This window comes from Vipera berus (genome assembly GCF_964194415.1).
Source record: "Vipera berus genome assembly, chromosome: 7".
Lineage (NCBI taxonomy): Eukaryota > Metazoa > Chordata > Lepidosauria > Squamata > Viperidae > Vipera > Vipera berus.
Window position 1 is genome coordinate 2,310,034 of NC_138209.1, and position 15,187 is coordinate 2,325,220.

Genomic DNA, 15,187 nt, shown 5'->3' on the forward strand with positions numbered 1-15,187 from the left:
TGATTCGCGGAGCAAAACAAACGCCGGGGGAAGAAAAGTCGTAAAACGGGGCCAAACCCACTTCACAAGTGTCTCACTTAGCAACGGCCCCCCCACGCGGGGCTCCGTTGTGGTCGTAAGTCGAGGACGGCCTGGTGTTTTTCACGACTGATCCTGAAACGGAAAGTCAAGCCGCCGTCCTTCCTCTCCCCTCTAGAGGGCGGCCGCGAGCCAAGCCGGGGCGTTCTGGAGCTGCCCTCACTCAACAGGGCGACGGCCGCTTCCTCCCTTCCGTTTACCTTGGGCGGGAAGTAAGGGCGGAAGTGGTCGGGAGCAGCAGGGAGAGCCGCTGGATCCTCCAGTTCGCCCCAATGGATTGCTACACCGCCAATTGGGATCCCCTGGGGGAATCCGCCTATTATCGGTCAGTGGGCTTTCTTTTTCAGACCCCCACCCCTACCCCAAGAAAAGCCCCCTGGCCCTTCCTTCCTGCCATGCCACTGAGGCTTCCCCCATAACAGGCACCCCCTCCCCTTTTTTCCCAAACACCCCCGCCCCCCCTTTTCTTTAGGCTCTTGAATTTTTGCTCCCCTCTGCAAAAGGATCTTTATTTGAGACGGGGTGAGTGGGTGGGTTGTCAGAAAGCTTTTAAACCCCAAAGAACTCATTTGCTTTGCCCGGGGCAGTTTTTTTTGAACAGCTTTGCATTGTAAAGCCCATGCTCCCCAGCCAGAAGGGGAGGATGATCAAGGTGGTAGTGCAACTCCTCAAGCAGGCTAGGATCCCCAAGGTTGGGGGGGAAGGGGGCCGCTAAAGTCTTTTGCAGACAACACCCCCCCCAATAAATACATACATACATACATACATTCATACATACATAGATACATTCATACATACATTCATACATACATAGATACATTCATACATACATTCATACATACATACATTCATACATACATAGATACATTCATACATACATACATACATTCATACATACATACATACATAGATACATTCATACATAGATACATTCATACATACATACATACATACGTACCTTCCTCCTTATAGTGGGGAAATTCTGCCTGCATTTTTAACCGGAACCTTTATGGGAATTGTTGCCCTTTTGATGGCACTGTTGTTTTGTGGCTGGCTTAAGGCCGTTGCATTTTTACCTGTGGTTCGTGTCAGTCCGTTGTTGTTGTTTTGTTGTTGCTTTTTTGTGGCTGTTCGCGCGCTAAACTAACTGCGTTCGGGTTTCTTTCCTTTTTCAAGCAATCTGATTTTCATTTTGTGTCTGCTGCTTTTAAAGACCTTTAAGTTTAGCTCAGGGACGCGGTGGCTCGGTGGGTTAGGACGCTGAGCTTGTCGATCGGAAGGTCGGCAGTTTGGCGGGTCGAATCCCGAGTGCCGCGTAACAGAGTTGAGCGCCTGTTACTCGTCCCAGCTTCTGCCAACCTAGCAGTTCGAAAGCACGTAAAAATGCAAGTAGAAAAATAGGGACCACTCCGGTGGGAAGGTAACAGTGTTCCGTGCGCCTTTGGCGTCTAGTCATGCCGGCCACATGACCACGGAGACGTCCTCGGACAAGCGCTGGCTCTTCGGCTTTGAAACGGAGACGAGCACCGGCCCCTAGAGTCGGAAACGACTAGCACGCATGTGCGGGGGAACCTTTACCTTTACCTTTTACCTTTAAGTTTAGCTCAAAACAGTAAGTCAGCGTGAGGAGGGATCTCGGAGTGCTGCTGGACGATTCCTCAAATATGAGCCAGGCGTGTGCGGCAGCAGCCAAAAAAGCTAATGCAGTCCCTAGGTTGCATCAACAGAGGGACAGAATCAAGATCACGTGGTGTGTTAATACCACTTTATAAGGCCTCGGTAAGGCCACGCTTGGAATCCTGCATCCAGTTTTGGTCGCCACGATATAAAAGAAAAATGTTGAGACTCTGGAAAGAGTGCAGAGAAGAGTAACAAAGATGATCATGCAACCTAGCACTGTGTTGGCTTTTTTGGCAGCTGCAGCACACAGCTGGCACCTATTTAAGCTGCTGGCTCCTGTGAATGGCTAGGGGACGTAGTTATGTCTAGTCTAAGAAAGAGAAGAACTAGGGGTGACATGAAAGCAGTCTTCCAATATTTGAGGGGCTCCCCCAAAGAAGAGGAGGGGGGTCAAACTTATTCTCCAAAGCCCCTGAAGGCAGGACAAGAAGCAACGGACAAAAACTAATCAGATTGAGGGCATTTGAGTAGAATTTTTCTGTAGCTTTTTTTTTGTTGAAGTTATATAATTTGTAATATAAAGGTAAAGGTAAAGGTTCCCCCGCACATGCATGCTAGTCATTTCCGACTCTAGGGGCTGGTGCTCATCTCCATTTCAAAGCCGAAGAGCCAGCGCTTGTCCGAGGACGTCTCCGTGGTCATGTGGCCGGCATGACTAGACGCCAAAGGCGCACGGAACGCTGTTACCTTCCCACCGGAGTGGTCCCTATTTTTCTACTTGCATTTTTACGTGCTTTCGAACTGCTGGGTTGGCAGAAGCTGGGACGAGTAACAGGCGCTCACTCTGTTACGCGGCACTCGGGATTCAACCCGCCAAACTGCCGACCTTCCGATCGACAAGCTCAGCGTCCTAACCCACTGAGCCACCGCGTCCCTAATTTGTAATGATCAGGTTGCAAAAATAATTATCTAAATTATCAAAACATGCAGAGAAGGTGGCACAGGACAGATTGATGAAAGCTAAATTGTGATTTTTTAAAAAAAATATATATTCTTAATTTAGTTAATTTATATTGTAAGCTGCCCAAAGTTGTTGGGTAGGAGATGGGAGGCAAATAAATTTGATAAATAAATAAAATAAATACTTCCTCCCCTTTCTAGGAAACTGGAACTTTACAGCATGAGCTGGAATTTGAAGGAAGACCTGCGGGACTATTTGGTGGCTGCAGCCCCATACGGGGGTCCCATCGGTAAGTGACCATCCTTTTCGGCTAAAGCCGGCTTGGGAATTCTGGGAGTTGAAGTCCACTCGTCTACAAGTTGCTACAAGCCTGTGTTAAACTTGCCAGGTTTGGAAAAACATTGGGCTGGCCTGATCTGAGTTTTAATCTGGGGTGGGGAGGAAGGGAGAGAGACCTGTTGGTTGGGCCAAAGCAAGAGAGATAGAAGAGGAAGAGAAATAGAGAATAGAATAGAATAGAATAGAATAGAATAGAATAGAATAGAATAGAATAGAATAGAATAGAATAGAATAGAATAGAATAGAATAGAATAGAATAGAATAGAATAGAATAGAATAGAATATGGAATAGAATAGAATAGAATAGAATAGAATAGAATAGAATAGAATAGAATAGAATAGAATAGAATAGAATAGAATAGAATTAAGAATAGAATAGAATAGAATAGAATAGAATAGAATAGAATAGAATAGAATAGAATAGAATAGAATAGAATAGAATAGAATAGAATAGATATTGGAATATAGAATAGAATAGAAACAGGAACAGGAATAGAATAACAGAGTTGGAAGGGATCTTAGAGGTCATCTAGTCCAACCCCTTCCTCAGGCAGGAATCTCAAGGAGTTTCCCAATTAACAGTCTCAAATTACTTATCAGTTAAGGAAGCATCAGAAGCTTGCAAGCTATCTCTGAAGGTCTCAACCCACCCAACCCATGTTTAACCCCTGGCACGTCTGAATTCCCAGGTTCTCGCAATTTGCAATTGGGGTGTGTGTGTGTTTGTGTGTTCTTCCTCTTTTTTTTTTAACTTTTAGCCCTGATGAAAAACAAGAGAGAGAAATCACCCAGCTCCCGGCCTCTTCTAGAGATCTACTCTGCCTCTGGGATCCAGTTGGCCAGCGTTGTGGTGAGTAAGACCCATGGGTGAGTTTACAGGCAGTCCTCGTGTTTGAGCGTGCACGCTCTTATTGCGCGAGATAACCCAGGAGTGGTCTGTAGTAAATGGTGGTTTATCTTACACTATCTACAATGTCATCCACCAGGAATAATATACATACACGTGCTAATACAGCAGGATCCAACACACCACAGTTACAGCAGGAAACGGAAGAAGAAAAAACACATCAGCAGAGCCTTCCCTTTCTGCGAAGGCTCTTAAAGAGACACAGACCCTGCTGAGTCATTCCCATCATTACATCTTACATTACATAAGCTGGTTAGCTGTTTAATCAAGTGTGTGTGTGTGTGTGTGTGTGTGTGTGTGTGTGTGTGACGGGATCCCCTTTTGCGTCCTTGTGATAAGCAAAGTCAGTGGGGGAAACCAGGCAGGGACTTTACAACGTTCATAGGGGCGAAAAACGGTCCTAAATCCCTCAAACGGTCACTAAACTGAACTGTCATAAGCCGAGGACTCGCTGTATTTCCCGAGATGGGACTGTTTCAACGTTTTGTATTAAAGGAAGTCTCAGGTTTCTAGACCTCATGGTTCAGGAGTCTGAATCTACACACAGGCGACCCAGGGAGCTCAGAGCTGCAAAATGCGGCTTGAAACAGAAGGAGCATTGTAACTCCCTGTACAGGTTAGTCCCCGACTTACGACGGTTTGTTTAGTGACTGTTCAAAGTTAACGGCACTGAAAAAAGTGACATGAACATTTTTGACACTTAATGACAGTCCCAGCATCCCCGTGGTCACGTGATCAAAATTCAGACCCTTGGCAACCGACTCATATTTATGACGGTTGCAGTGTCCCCAGGATTCCCTTAGCAGCCATGTTACCAACTTCAGTAACTCGCTTAACAACTGTGGCAAGAAACATCATAAAATGGGGCAAAACTCACAAACGTTTTGTTTAGCAACAATTGTGGTCGTAAGCCGAGGACTTCCTGTCATGCTAGACCAGTGTTTTTCAAAGCTTGGCGCCTTTTAACACCTGCGGACTTCAACTCCCAGAATTCCACAGCCAGCCTATGGAATGCTGGGAGTTGAAGTTCGCAGATCTTTCAAGTTGCCAAGCTTTGAAAAACAGAGTTCTAAGGCAACTCAAACTGTTGTTAGGCAGGATGGGAGACGTAGTCCGTCAAGCTTTGCAGATTCTAGACAGAACAAAAGGGTGAGCCTTGTGGCTGGGGATACTGGGAGTTGTAGTTGCATCCGCGGGACACGCGTCCATGGATGAAGGGAGGGGAACATATATGAACCAAAGCTAACCAAGGCCGAAGTCTTGAGAGACAGCCAGAAAGCAGAGTCCTGGAACCTGCTGGGGCTGATGGGACTTGTGGTTGAGCAGTCTTCAAGCCTCTCCATCTCTTTGCCAACAGTGGAAGGATTCTCCAGCCATGTTCCTGGGGTGGACCACCAACGAGGACCTGCTCAGCATCCAGGAGAACGGCATCGTCCTTCTCCACAGCCTTTTTGGCGAATTCAAGAAAAAAGTCACCATGAACAACGTAAGTGACCCCAAAACGGAGGGTGGTGGCTGAGCTGGGTTCGAGTCGCGATCGTCTGGCCTCTGAGCACATGCGAAGCCTCCGAGAACATTAGGGCTTTCCACGGCGTGTGTGAACCCAGATTGTGTCCTTTGGACTTTTGTTATCAACCAGGGTTAGCTGTAGGGAGAATTGGAGTCTGCGGTAGAATGGGAATTTGGGGCTCGGTCATAAGTCGAGGATCAGCTGTAATGCAGAGCTGGCTAGAGAATTCTGGGAGTTGAAATCCACCCCTCTAAAAGTTGCTAGGTTTTCTTTAAAAAAAAAATACTCTGTGAAGAACAGAAAGAAGAGCATCAAAGGTGATTAGTGGGGGACTGGAGGATAAACCTTATGAAGGAAGGTTGCTGGAATTGGGGATGTCTAGTTTAATGAAGAGAAGGACCAGGGGTGACATCATAGCAGTCTTCCAGTATTTGAGGGGCTGCCCCAAAGAAGTGGGGGTGGGGGTGGGTTTTTCCACCTGTTCTCCAAAGCCCCCAAAGGCAGGACAAGAAGCAACAGATGGAAACTAATCAAGGAGAGAAGCAACCTGGAACTATAAACACGTGGAACCACCTGCCTCCAGAAGTTGTGAATGCTCCAACACTGGAAGTTTTTAAGTAGAGATTGGACATCCGTTGGTCTGAAATGGTGTAGGGTTTCCTGCCTGAGCAGGGGGACGGACTAGATGACCTCCAAGGTCCCTTCCAACTTTGTTGTTGTTGCTCATCGCACAGTCAGCCAGATGTTCAGACTGGATTTGGCCTTTCTGTCTACCTATCGAGTCCTTACCCAGGACCTGGGATAGGCAGACGTGGATGTTGGATGGTGTTACAGATCTCGTTGCGGGATGGAAGCAGCTCCTAGCAAGGCCGCCTTTGGCAATTGACTAATGGCGAATTTGTCAATGCCGATGGTTTTCAAGTGGTGTTCCAGTTGTTTCGGGATTATTATTATTATATAAAACTTTTATTCATAAAACATGAAACTCAGTCAACTGAACACTCAAACTGACTGGCGCTAACGGTCGACACGGGTTGCTGCCAGCATCCTAAGTATCAACCGGGTATCTCCTTAAAATGTAAGATGTTCCGAGTAGCGCAGTTTTTTGTAGCTTTGCAGTGTTTAAGTGGTGCTCCAGTTGTTTTGGGGATGATGATGATGATGATGATAGTAAAGTCCACATTTTGGACCGAAAGGACTGCTGGTTTGAAAGTGGGGTCAAAGAGGCCATCTAGGTTAAAATTTGAGCAGTCCTCTCTCAATGGGGGGGGGGAGACACACATGACATCCTCTGTCACCACTCTACAACACAGCCCTTTCAGCAGTTCCAAGGTGGCTCCCCACCCATTTGCACCACTCAGGTGACCCACGGGACACAGACAAATCTCCAGGTGGCCTCAACGGCTCTCAGAGAGAGTACTAATGAGCAGATGACTGCAAGAAATATAAATCCTTCCACCCTCCAGTCAGAACTGACGAAGCTCCTCGGATGAGAAGCGAAAGGTTTTCGAGGAAGTCCAGTTGCCTTTCGGGAAAAAAGCCCCTTTGGGACAACGCTGACCTGGAGGACGGAGAATCCGCCCAGACGTTCCGTGAAGTTCACCCTTTCTGTCTTCTCCCTCAGGATGTGGTGCAGGAGCGTGTGCTGGAGGCCCGGATGTTCTACACAACGTACGGTACCGGTTTGGCCATCCTGTCCGCCCTTCAACACAGGTTCAGCCTGGCCAACAACATCTACAACATGAAGCTACGCAAACTTCCCGTAGTGCCAGGTAGGACTCCGTCCTCCTCCTCAGAGCTTCCCGGATCGCTGCTAAGTGGATTCAGGCTCCTGAACCATGAGGTCTAGAAACCCCAGGCTTCCTTTTGTACGAAACACCGTCCCAGGGAGAGAAGTGACTTGGGCTCCCTGTACAGGTAGTCCATGAGTAGTGGCCACACTGGAGCCCAACATTCCTGTTGCTAAGAGAAACATTTGTTAAGCAAGCTTTGCCCCATTTTACGACCTCTCTTAGCTCCGTTGTTAAGTGAATCCCAGCAGCTGTTAAGTGAGCATCACAGCTTCCATCTTGACTTAGGTCGCAAAAGGGGGATCACGTGACCCTGGGATGCTGCAGCCGTCATAAATACAGATCAGTTTGCCAGGCGTCAGAATTTTGAAAACGTGACCGTAGGGGGAAAGCTGTGACGGTTGTAAGTATGAATAACGATCATAAGTCCCTTTTTTCAGTGGTGTTGTAACTTTGAACGGTCGCTAAATGAACTTTTGTAAGTCGAGGACTCGCTGTCTTTCCTGAGACGGGACTTTTTCAACGTTCCATACGAAAGGAAGTCTCAGGTTTCTAGACCTCATGGTTCAGGAGTCTGAGTCTAGTCAGAAAACGGCCCTTGGAGGCTGGAGTTGCAAAATATGATTTGCAATGGAGGGTGCAGCCCTCATACAGGCAGTCCTCGACTTATGACAGTTTGTTTACTGACCGTTCCAAGTTACAACGGCACTGGAAAAAGCTTTTCCCACTTAACGACCATTGCAGCCTCCCCCACGGTCACGTGATCCAAATTCGCACACTTGGCAACCGACTCGCATTTATGACGGTCGCAGAGTCCTCCCTTTTGCGACCTTCTCACCAGCAAAGTCAATGGGTGGTGGTGGTGGAGAGAGAGATCCAGATTCACTTAACAACGCTGTCATTAACGATTGCAGATTGTGGCCGTAAGCCGAGGACTACCCTCACTCCTCACTCCCTTGTGAGATACTTTAAAACACACACACACACACACACACACACATCCAACGGTCGCTATCCAGGTTAGAGTTCAACATTTCTTCTTCCCCCAAAGTTCAGATGGATGACCTCTTTTTCCCCCTCTCCGGCCAGGTCTTCAAGGTCCCCCGTCATGCTGGACGGTCCTGTGCCAAAACAGGGTCACCAACATTCTGCTTGCTGTCGGTCAAGAGTTGTATCTTCTGGATGACGCCTCCTGCATCCCGGTGGTTCGTGTGACAAATTGCTTTCAGTGTGAAATTGTTGCTTTTTCTGCGGGACGTCTTGACTGGCTAAGCCATGGTTTGTAGCCAGAAGGCGGGCATTAGTGCTTTTGCTCGTGCAACATGTATTTGAGGGGCTGTTCTCCTGCTTGAGCAGGGGGCTAGACTAGAAGACCTCCAAGGTCCCTTCAAGCTTCTATTCTATTCTATTCTATTCTATTCTATTCTATTCTATTCTATTCTATTCTATTCTATTCTATTCTATTCTATTCTATTCTATTCTATTCTATTCTATTCTATTCTATTCCATTCCATTCCATTCCATTCCATTCTTATTTCGATTCTTATTTCGATTCTAATCTATTATTATTCTAGTCTAGTCTAGTCTTATTTCGATTATTTCAATTGTATTCTATTCTATTCTATTCTATTCTTATTTCGATTCTTATTTCAATTCTGTTCTATTATTATTATTCTATTCTATTCTTTTATTCTATTCTATTCTTTTATTCTATTCTGTTCTATTCTATTCTTATTTCAATTCTTATTTCGATTCTTATTTCAATTTCTATTCTATTCTGTTCTATTATTCTTCTATTCTATTCTTTCTTCTATTCGATCCGATTCAATTCGATTCTTATTTCGATTATTTCGATTTCTGTTCTATTCTATTATTATTCTATTCTATTCTATTCTATTCTATTCTATTCTATTCTATTCTATTCTATTCTATTCCATTCCATTCCATTCCATTCCATTCCATTCCATTCCATATTCTATTCTATTCTATTCTATTCTATTCTATTCTATTCTATTCTATTCTATTCTATTCTATTCTATTCTATTCTATTCTATTCTATCCCTCCTTGAGACAATTAATGGAAACTGATCAAGGGGAGAAGCAATCTGGGATTAAGGAGAAATTTCCTACAGTGAGAACAGTTAACCCGTGGAACAGCTTTCCACTAGGCGTCATGCCTGCTCCATCCCTGGAGGCTTTTAAGAAGAGACTGGAAAACCGTTTGTCTGAAATGATCTAGGGTCTTTACCACTGGTCCTCACACTTCACAACCGTCACAACATCTCGATGGCCGCGTGAGTGCTTGGCCCCCAACCAAATATGTGGCAGTTGCAGCATCCTGGGATCACGTGGTCCCCCTCCGTGACCTTCTCGGATGGCTTCCAAGAAGCCAAGTCAATGGGGAAAGCGGGATTCACTTAATGTCCACCACAGAAAGGTCATCAGTTTGGGCATGGCTCGCTTAACGAGCACCTTGTGGTCGTACGTCAACTCCCTGCACTGTAAGAGGACCAGTCAATCTGTGGAAGGGCAGCATGGACTTGACTTTAACTGGTGGTCTCCTTTCCTTTCTGTAGACCCTGCCTGGGCTCAGCCCGCACGCCGGCTGCTTCCTCAGGATGGCCGTGTCGTTCAACCACCGGTTTTTGGCCCTCTTCACCGACACCGGCTACGTCTGGATGGGGCGGTCAAACTTAAAGGTGAGATTTAAACTCCCCGAATTCCCTGCCCATATGGCTGAATTTTAGCTCCCAGAATTCCCCTGCCACTATGGATGGATCTTAGTTCCCAGAATTCCCCTGCCAGCACGGGTGGATTTAGATTCCCCGAATTCCCTGCCCATATTGCTGAATTTTAACTCCCAGAATTCCCCTGCCACTATGCATGGATCTTAGTTCCCAGAATTCCCCTGCCAGCATGGGTGGATTTAGATTCCCCAAATTCCCTGCCCATATGGCGGAATTTTAGCTCCCAGAATTCCCCTGCCACTATGGATGGATCTTAGTTCCCAAAATTCCCCGGCGAGCACGGGTGGATTTAAACTCCCCGAATTCCCTGCCCATATTGCTGAATTTTAGCTCCCAGAATTCCCCTGCCACTATGGATGGATTTTAGTTCCCAGAATTCCCCTGCGAGCACAGGTGGATTTAAACTCCCAGAATTCCCCTGCCAGCACAGGTGGATTTAAACTCCCAGAATTCCCCTGCCAGCATGGGTGGATTTAAACTCCCAGAATTCCCCTGCCAGCACGGGTGGATTTAAACTGCCAGAATTCCCCTGTCAGCGCAGGTAGATTTAAACTCCCAGAATTCCCCTGCCAGCGTGGGTGGATTTAAACTCCCAGAATTCCCTTGCCAGCATAAGAGGACGTCAATTCCCAGAAGTCCCCAGTTAGCCGGCTTTAGACGCCCCAAGTGGGGTGAAAAGTCGGCCATTTTTGTCGATTAGCTGGCCGGCTTACCTCCATTGCCTGCTTTCTTCTTCTTCTGCTTCCCGCCAGGAAAAAATGGCTGAGTTCGCTTGCGACTACCGATCCTGCCCCAAGCAGATGGCCTGGTAAGCACCCCTAAACCCGGGACCCCTTCTCCCGCCATTCCCTAAAACTGAGTACACGCAATCCTCAACTACGATGGTTTGTTTAGTGCAGGGGTAGGCAACCTCGGCTCTTTTATGACTCATGGACTTCAACTCCCAGAATTCCTGAGTCAGCATAGCTGACTCAGGAATTCTGGGAGTTGAAGTCCATGAGTCATAAAAGAGCCGAGGTTGCCTAGCCCTGGTTTAGTGACTTTAAAGTTACCACTGAGAAAAGAACCATTTTTCACACTTAACCACCGCTGCAACATCCCCAGGGTCACGCGATCAAAAGTGAAATGCTTGGCAACTGACTCGTACTTATGACGGTCGCACTGCTCCAGGATCCCCTTTTGGGACCTTCTGATAAGCGAGGTCCGTGGGAAAGCTGGATTGACCTAACGGCTGGGTTAGTAACTTCGCAACTGCAGTGGTTCCCTGAACATCTGTGGCAGGAATGGGTCGTAAAATGGAGCAAAACTCACTTAACGACCGTCTTGCTAAGCAACCGAAATGTGTGTGTGTGGGGGGGGTCGATTATGGTCGTAAGTTGAGGACTGCCTGTAATCAAAGCCAGGGCTATGAGAGTCCTCCTGATGCCTGCTGGGATGGGATTCCAAAGCCTAAACTCCACAACCGGGTCAGACGGCCTTTGCTGACTCTTGTGGAGTTGTCTATCACACTTGCGGGCAAGAGAAGAAGGGGACGACAGAGAAGGAGGTGGCTGGATGGAGTCCCTGAAGCAGGAGGCGTGAGCTTAAATGGACTCCAGAAGATGGTGGAGGACAGGAAGGCCTGGAGGAACGTTGTCCGTGGGGTCGCGATGAGTCGGACACGACTTCGCAGCTAACAGCAACAACAACAACACACTTGGAATCCTGCATCCAGTTTTGATCATCACGATGTGAAAAAGATGTTGAGACTCTGGAAAAAGTGCAGAGAAGAGCAACAAAGATGATCAGGGGACCGGAAGCTAAAACGTGAGGAACAGTGGTTGGAATTGGGAATGTCTAGTTTAATGAAGTGAAGGACGAGGGGGGACGTGATAGCAGCCTTCCAGTATCTCAGGGGCTGCCCCAAAGAAGAGGCAGTCAAGCTCTTCTCCAAAGCCCCTGAAGGCAGGACAAGAAGCAACGGATGGAAACTAGTCAAAGGAGAGAAGCAACCTGGAACTAAGGAGAAACTTCCTGACAGTGAGAACAATTAACCAGCGGAACAGCTTGCCACCAGAAGTTGTGCGTGCTCCAACACTTTTAAGAAGAGACTGGGCAGCCAATTGTTCTGGAATGGTAGAGGGTCTCCTGCTTGGGCTTGGGGGTTGGACTAGAAGACCTCCACGGTCCCTTCCCACTCTTGTTATTCTGCTATTCTGTCTTCTTAACATGGCAGGTGTACGCGACAGCAGAGCCGCCAGCGTGCTGTTGTGATGGCCTGGGATCGGTGCCTTGTGGTTGCTGGAAGCGACCAGCAAAGCATTCAGTATCCTTACTCATTTTTTATTTGGTGGTGGCAGGGGGCGGGTTTTTTTTTTTTTTGAAAAGTTTACAGGTAGTCCTCAACTTACGCCTATTCATTTAGGGACCGCTCAGATTGGCCCTGAAAAATGTGACTTGCAACCAGGGAGAACGCTGAGCCTCCATAATTTGAAGCAGTCTACCTTTGGATGTGGCTGTTGTTCTCCAACCTATGGGGGTTTCCTGAGGTAGGGGCAAATTGCAGTTATCAGCAGAGATTATCTTTATTGATTTCCAAAGACCAGCTCCACATTTCCTTAACGCCAACCCACAGATACCCTCTGAATGAGGATTCGCATCTGGTCCCAGAGCTGGATGGGGTGCGCATTTTTTCTCGCTCCACCCATGAATTTCTCCACGAGATCCCAGGTGGGTTTTTCTGGCCTGACCGTGAACTAAGAGGACTAGAAATTTCCCTGACTTTTAAATGGCCCGACCATGAGTTAAGAGGATTAGAAACTTTCCCTGATTTTTAAATAGTCCGACTGTAAACAAACTACAAACTTTCCCCGACTTTGAAATAGCCGAACCATCAACAAAGAGGACTAGAAACTTTCCCCAACTTTTAAATAGTTCGACTGTAAACAAAGAGGACTAGAAACTTTCCCCGACTTTTAAATAGTCCGACCGTAAACAAAGGGGACTAGAAACTCCCCAACTTTTAAATAGTTCAACTCTAAACAAAGAGGACTAGAAACTCTCCCCGACTTTTAAATAGTTTGACCGTGAACAAAGAGGACTAGAAACTTTCCGCAACTTTTAAACGGCCCAACTGTGAACAAAGAGGACTAGAAACTTTCCCTGACTTTTTAAATAGAGCCAAGACTTGGATCGACCCAGCCAGCCTTCCCGCCCCTGTTTTTTCTCTTTCAGAGGCCAGTGAGGAGATCTTCCGGATCGCCTCCATGTCGCCCGGGGCTTTGCTGCTTGAAGCGCAGAAAGAATACGAGGTAATCCCAGTCTCAAAGACTAAAAATAAAGTAGATAATGTAAATGAGCGAATCTCCAAATTAAATCTGCAACTAGAAAGTTCCCAGACAACGACTACAAAAGATAAACGAGCAAACCGGAGATCGGAAGACAAATCAGAGGAAAGGGACCGAGAGACGGAAGAGATGAAAGAAGGGAAATATAAACTACCATACACCAGGGCTTTTCAATCTTTTTCACCCGTTGTACCACTTTTAGGATATGGCGACATCCGAGTACCACCAGGCGCCTAGCAAGGGGTCAAAAACTTGATGACCAAAAAAAAAAAAGGAGAAAGTGATGAAGTGCAGGTAGTCCTCGACTTACAACAGTTCATTTAGTAACTGTTCGAAGTTACAGTGGCACTGAAAAAAGTGCCCCCAAGCCACAGCCGAACAAGACACCTGCCTGCCCGCCCGTAGCGCTCTTCCTCCTGTCCGAGGTTTTCATGGTTGTGAGCATTTCTGTTGAGGATTGGCACTAGGGGTGGGGGTAGGGGGTGTTTGGTTTTTATTCCCCCCCTCTGCTGGGTAGTTGCAGCAGGTTTTGGTTCCTTCACATGACCCTGGGACACTGTGACCGTCATAAATATGAATCGGTTCCCAAGCATCTGAATGTAAATCACAAGACCCTGGAGATGCTGCAACATTCCAGCTGATCGGCGCTTCTTTTGGGCTCAGCAGAAGTGCCAGGATGAACGCCGAGCTCCAGCTGGATCCTGGTGCTGATCCTGGCGCTTCCGCTGAGCCCCGACAGCCCTGCAGCTCCAGCCGTCTCTCGCTCAGGCTTATGCAGTGCTGCCACTGGTTCAGCTCGTTCCCCTCCCCTGCTACCACTTTTCTAGGATGGCCGCGTACCACCTGCCAGGTGCCAACGTACCACAGATGGTACCCGTGCCACTGGTTGAAAAGCCCTGCCGTACACAAATAAAACACTGCAAGACTTGCCCGTAACAACGACAATGCAAAAGACTCCTTTACCCTTTTAAGTCTGCAAGATGCACCTGATGAGAAGGGAGAAGATTTGGGGGGATGGAACAGGGGTAATGTTACAATTTGGGAGACAAAAGACAGAGGGAGAAATTGAGGGAGAAGGACGGTGGGAGTTGCGTAAGGAACACAAATGGGCGGAATTTCCCCCCCCCCAAATAAAAAAAAAATTAAAATACCCTACCTAAATTGTCTTCCTCGTGCCAAGGAACTTGCATAAAAATAGAAAATTCCTGGGCGATTTAATTGGCTTGGCTTGGAAAACGACTTGGCAAAGAAAGAAAGAAAGCGAGAGTTAGATTTTAAAAAAAATGAAAGGATTTGACCTATTTGAGGGGGCATCGTATGTTTGAATACTTGTTTGAATTAAGATTAAAACAACGGATGACCCTTAGATACATTTAGACGTTTATAATGAAAGATATGATTTAGAACTAAAATAGCACTTTTTTCTTCTTCTTTTGATATGGGAAATAGGAAAATAAGAGGAGGATTGGTATGAATACAACTTTTTAGCTACATAGATGTAAATAATTTTGAGAACATCATAAATGACAAAAGACACTTTATCTATTGATGGAAAATCAAACTTTAACAAGAGCACGAAAAACAGGATATTGACTTGTGAATTGATATTATTATTTGTATAATATTAGCAAAATACGATGAAGATGTCTACATCTAATTTTATATACATCAATAGTACCAAGAATTGTCTAATTGTCTAATGAGGGGAAAAAGGAAAAAAAAATGGGGAATAAAGGAAGATCAGGGAGAAAAAAATAGTGGAGTTGTGCAGTACCGAATAGATTTATATTGAAGAAGTTAATGTTAAATACGTGAACCCAGACATCATGTTGTTTACTAAGCTCTAAAGATTGTACTTCTGAAAAATTTAATAAAACTTATAATAATAATAATAAAAAAGGAATACGAG

General features: G+C 46.3%; 1 protein-coding gene across 1 annotated transcript in view; it reads left to right on the forward strand.

Moving 5' to 3' along the window:
• The first annotated feature begins 295 nt into the window (after positions 1-295).
• VPS16 (VPS16 core subunit of CORVET and HOPS complexes) overlaps positions 296-15,187 on the forward strand; it is a 34,667-nt gene continuing 19,775 nt past the window's right edge. Inside the window, exons 1-11 of the mRNA XM_081332178.1 lie at positions 296-403; positions 2,860-2,948; positions 3,757-3,848; positions 5,263-5,391; positions 7,040-7,187; positions 8,295-8,410; positions 9,782-9,904; positions 10,705-10,760; positions 12,168-12,257; positions 12,567-12,661; positions 13,166-13,242. Of these exons, the coding sequence (XP_081188304.1) occupies positions 351-403; positions 2,860-2,948; positions 3,757-3,848; positions 5,263-5,391; positions 7,040-7,187; positions 8,295-8,410; positions 9,782-9,904; positions 10,705-10,760; positions 12,168-12,257; positions 12,567-12,661; positions 13,166-13,242 (1,068 nt within the window). The 5' untranslated portion in view covers positions 296-350. The remainder of the gene's footprint in view (positions 404-2,859; positions 2,949-3,756; positions 3,849-5,262; positions 5,392-7,039; positions 7,188-8,294; positions 8,411-9,781; positions 9,905-10,704; positions 10,761-12,167; positions 12,258-12,566; positions 12,662-13,165; positions 13,243-15,187) is intronic.